Source organism: Branchiostoma belcheri, unplaced genomic scaffold (assembly GCF_001625305.1).
Source record: "Branchiostoma belcheri isolate BF01 breed outbred unplaced genomic scaffold, Haploidv18h27 scaffold244, whole genome shotgun sequence".
NCBI classification, from domain to species: Eukaryota; Metazoa; Chordata; class Leptocardii; order Amphioxiformes; family Branchiostomatidae; genus Branchiostoma; species Branchiostoma belcheri.
This window is the reverse complement of record NW_017803848.1, coordinates 27,594-32,539: the sequence shown is the minus strand read 5'-3', so window position 1 is coordinate 32,539 and position 4,946 is coordinate 27,594. Positions and strand designations below refer to the sequence as shown.

General features: G+C 38.6%; 1 protein-coding gene across 1 annotated transcript in view; it reads right to left on the bottom strand.

Moving 5' to 3' along the window:
- The window catches only part of LOC109471262, a 5,975-nt gene extending 3,944 nt beyond the window's left edge, over positions 1–2,031 (bottom strand). The window contains exons 1-2 of the mRNA XM_019770546.1: positions 1,641–2,031; positions 62–252 (exon numbers count right to left, since the gene is read on the bottom strand). Coding sequence (XP_019626105.1) covers positions 62–252; positions 1,641–2,031 — 582 coding nt within the window. The remainder of the gene's footprint in view (positions 1–61; positions 253–1,640) is intronic.
- Positions 2,032–4,946: the final 2,915 nt, after the last annotated feature.

Genomic DNA, 4,946 nt, shown 5'->3' with positions numbered 1-4,946 from the left:
CACCAAGCCCAAAAAAGCCCGGTCTAGATAGGGTTAAAGAAATGCTGTATTTTCCACCCACCTTCATGCAGAATTTTTGTTCCATGTCGTTACGCCACATACCGCCATCAAAATGCAGACCTGATGACCAACTGTTGCTGGAGGCGGTGTCTTCTGTGTCATGCCTACGGACGCCCGTCCGCCAATTAACACCTGCCGGCTCGGGACAGCCTGTATTTGTCCGGGGTAGACCGTAGGTACCAGTCGGCCACTCTGTGTGAGAAAATGTAACATTTTTTTTTTATTCCAACATGTAATTACGAGACGTGGTGACGGCACACTCAAGATGTTCAACTTCTATTAATGCCACCACCAACACAGGGGACAAATACATGACAGGGCAATACTTATTTTCACCAGAACGAAGTGAGGAAAGTCGTGTAAAGTGCCTTTCCCAAGGGCACAAGATCGGTGGCATGACAGGTCTCGAACCCGGGACCTCTCGGTTCGCGCACTCTGCCGCTACGCCATACGACCCCACTACGCCACCCGACCCCACATGTAACATTCATACACTGTTCGAAAGTATTGATGTTAACTGAGGAAAAACTCTCCATTAGCTGCCCACCCGAGGGTGTCAGCTATTCTTCCAGGAGTGAGTACATAAAACATAACAATACAACAACAACATAAAATCACATACTATATTACGTAGTTATTTAAAAACAAATGTGTAATATCGTATATGCTTTACTTATTCATATCCCTCATGTGCTTTAGTAGGCCTTGTTTGAACTTCTCATGTGATGATACCCATTGCAACCCATGCTGCAGTAGTTCTGTATGTGAAGGCGTTTTTAGTGCTGTTTGTTTTTGGTGTACATTTAAAGGACGCTGAGGATGGTTCTCAAGCTTAAGCCTCATCGGAGTTTTTTTTTTTAATTAATTTTTTTTAGCAAAGGCAAAAATCATAATGATGTCATCCATAAAATTAAAATAGTTAGGCATTATCGATAGTACAATAAGTGCCTACCTGATTTTTTTAGCAAAGGCGTAAATCATAATGATGTCATCCATCAAATTAAAATAGTTAGGCATTATCAATAGTACAATAAGTGCCTACCTAATTTTTTTAGCAAAGGCGAAAATCATAATGATGTCAATCAAAAAATTATGATAGTTAGGCATCATCAATAGTACAATAAGTGCCTACCTAATTTTTTTAGCAAAGGCGAAAATCATAATGATGTCATCCATAACATTAAAATAGTTAGGCATTATCAATAGTACAATAAGTGCCTACCTAATTTTTTTAGCAAAGGCGAAAATCATAATGATGTCATCCATAACATTAAAATAGTTAGGCATTATCAATAGTACAATAAGTGCCTACCTAATTTTTTTAGCAAAGGCGAAAATCATAATGATGTCAATCAAAAAATTATGATAGTTAGGCATCATCAATAGTAAATAAGTGCCTACCTAATTTTTTTAGCATAGGCGAAAATCATAATGATGTCATCCATAAAATTAAAATAGTTAGGCATTATCAATAGTACAATAAGTGCCTACCTAATTTTTTAGCAAAGGCGAAAATCGTAATTATTTCATCCATTAAATTAAAATAGTTAGGCATTATCAATAGTACAATAAGTGCCTACCTAGTGGCTCTTCTACTAGTTGACTCATCACCGTGTTGATGATTTCTTCCGTGAGCTCTGCCCTACAGGCACCGCACGGCGAATTCGCTCTCAGATCCTCCTGCTCTTGGGCCAAACTGACGGACCTGTTCTCCACAGTTTCCACCCTCAAAGAGAATGCATTCACCATCCCTAGCAACCTTGAGCTCTCGTTCTTGTTACTGATGGCCGCCTCCGAGTTTTCGTTGGTTGTGTTGAGGACCGCCTGCAACCTGTCGTCTAGGTCTAGAATCGCAGGGTCCATCGTCTCGACTATGTCGTCTTCCAGTCGTTCCTGGCTCTCCTTGTACTTACGCTCGATGGCGAGGAGGCGATTGTCCATGTCAAGGACTTGCTGGTGAATGGTAGTCATCATGTCTGTACGAAAAAAAAATGGTATAGGAAAAAACATATTTTACCGACAAAATTGTGGTGTCGTATCAGGGAAGAATAAGGGTGATGATTTATTTATATTTATTTATTTTTTGTAGCGCAATCACAAAACTCAGAATTGGCTGTCACAAACTTAGTATAGAAACCTGAAGATGCCATGAAATTCCCAATGACCAGAGGATTTGTCCATTTTGTTCAGAGCTTATTGAGGACGAATATCACTTTCTAATTGTGTGTCCTAAATATATTTATATACGCAATACACTATACACTAGACTATCAGATTCCTTTCCAGCATTTGCCACTTAACTTGAAAAGCAAATTTAAATACGTATTGACTTGCGACAACCCCTACATGCTATACATAGGGATATATAATAAAGACTGTAAGGATAGTAGAAACTCCTCCAAAGATTGTGTAAGATATCTCATACTAGCCACCCACTTCTGTATTAGTTAGATTAGCCTTATGAAAATGTAGTTGATATGTACTTAAGTCAGTAGATGCCATACTTTGTACCATGTACAACTGTTGCGCAATAAAGTTATTATTATTTATTCAGAATTGTAACATGACAATACGAAGTGTGCACACCTAACACATACCTGGACATATGAACAACATAGGGGTGATGATGTTAATCGGTTTACCCAACATACCTTTGAAAGATTTCTGTGTGTTTCGTACTGTAGTCAGGTCGGCGTGGAGTCTATCAACCATTTCAGCAATCTCCAGATTTCCTACAAATTTGATTTGAGTCAGAGTAAAAGATCAGGATAAGTCTTGGAATGTGTTCAACAAATAGTCGACGATGCGTATTATATAATTAGTCCATGGGCAGACCTGCCAGTACCACTTGAAAAGGCAAATTCTCATTATGTTTTTTTAAACGAAGGGTGTCTGTGGAATATGTTTTGATGTGATAGCCGTCGCTTTGACCTTGCTATCTGACCTTGAACTTGATCTTGAAAATAATCAGATATGGATATTTTTCAACGCAACTTCATAAGCAGACAAAATAGGAACCATGGATAACTAAAAACCAATTTTTGGTAAAAATTGGTAAAAAAATGCAATGTTACATACATTAGGACGACTTTTGTACCATGTAATATGAAAAGAAATTACTTTGCTGTTCCGAGGTTGCAAAGTAGACGTGGGGCGTGGCCTAACTTTCAGGTTGGGAAATGTACAATGGGTACGAACGGTAATTTGAATTTTTTTTAATTTTTGCTTTATATCCCCATTTGTCAGTCGCAATAAACCATGCTTCATATTAAATGAGAGGTCATTAATCATGCAAATTAGCTTATGATGTACACGATCAGCCTATAGTTATGCCGCGTTATACTATGAACAGCCTCCATTTTAACTAGAGTTCCACGATCTCATACCTTCGCCAAATGATGTTAGCCTTATGTTTATATATTAGATATATGTTTATATATTAATCCCCCTGACGATGCAAATATGATCCTCAATTGCATGAATTATATCTGTTGATCATATTCTTCACCAAAAGACAGTCTTATCTAATGCCATTATAGCATTTCCTCGTAAATTATGCAAATCAGGCCCCGTTATGTTTCATTGTGTTCACTTTCACGTAACTTTTAAAAACCCCGAGTATGAAATTCCAGGCAATTACCACTATGGAATTATGACATTTTCTTATTAATTATGCAAATTAAGTCTTCATTTACAGGGGTTAAAATACCCGGTCTCGCAGTCTCGCCGCGCAAGTAATTTTTTCTGTGCGAGACTTATTCGGAAAGCCAGGTTGCCCGGAGCGCAAGTTATTTTTACAGCGGCTGGGTTTACGGCCAGCGGCTTCTGAAATAAACAGTGCCGCGGTCCCGCCTGATAACATCCCGCCTCGGCCTGCCGGCCTGCACGTGAGCAGTCCCTCTACTCAAATAACAGCGGGTGTTGATAATTTGGCGTTTCGCCTCCCTGAGCACGTGCGCGTAGGGATTTAATTCCAATATTTCCCCGATAAATATGTTCGTCATTCGAATTTTCTTCGGCCGAGCGGCGTGGATCGAGCCGCTATCCTGCCGGCTGTGCGCGTGAAGTTTTCGGCGGTTCCGCGGAAAAATAATCCATCCCCAGAAGAAATGTCACGCATGAAAATAACAACTATACCTTAGTTTCCCCGTTTAATGAGTTTTTGAGGCCGTGAAATGTTTAAAACGGTTGAAATTTGTCCAAAAAACCAGCTCGAAAGACTGAGAAATAATGGCCAACATGGCCGACACATATTGACAACAAAAGTGGTCAAAGGTCAAAGTTAGCATCCAAACGTACAGGACATTGCAATGTGCTATAAAAACGATGCTTTAAACGCATGAAATTATTTTTCGGCAACAACAGAAATAAAAATTCACTCATATTTTTAGAAGGGTAATTTTCAAACATTACTGTGAAATTTTTCAAATTTATTGGTTTCTAGCTTCAGAATATAATAGTTGTTTCTTAGAATTTGCGGTTGGATGCTGTGAAGGACTTGACATATATTAAGTATATTAGACATATATTAGACATATATTAGACATATATTAGACATTAGAGATTTAATATGATCATGCCTACCAGTTTTTGAGTAGGAGTCTCATAGACATAATCACAATTTTATTTGTTCAGCTGTGTCAATATGTGATTTTGTTTGGGATATGATAGGGTTACTACTACTAGCTTAGTTATATTTGGTTTAGTTTATTAAGATGTTGGTAACACCTACTTGCTCCAAGTTCCAGGTAGTAAATACATGTACATTTTGTATCATGTATTTTTCACTTGTTGAACTTGTGGAAGCACCGTTGGCCCCCGGTTAGGGGTCATCCGGGGACCTATGCCCAATTTTTTTCAAAATTAAGGGTGCTAACAGTACTCAG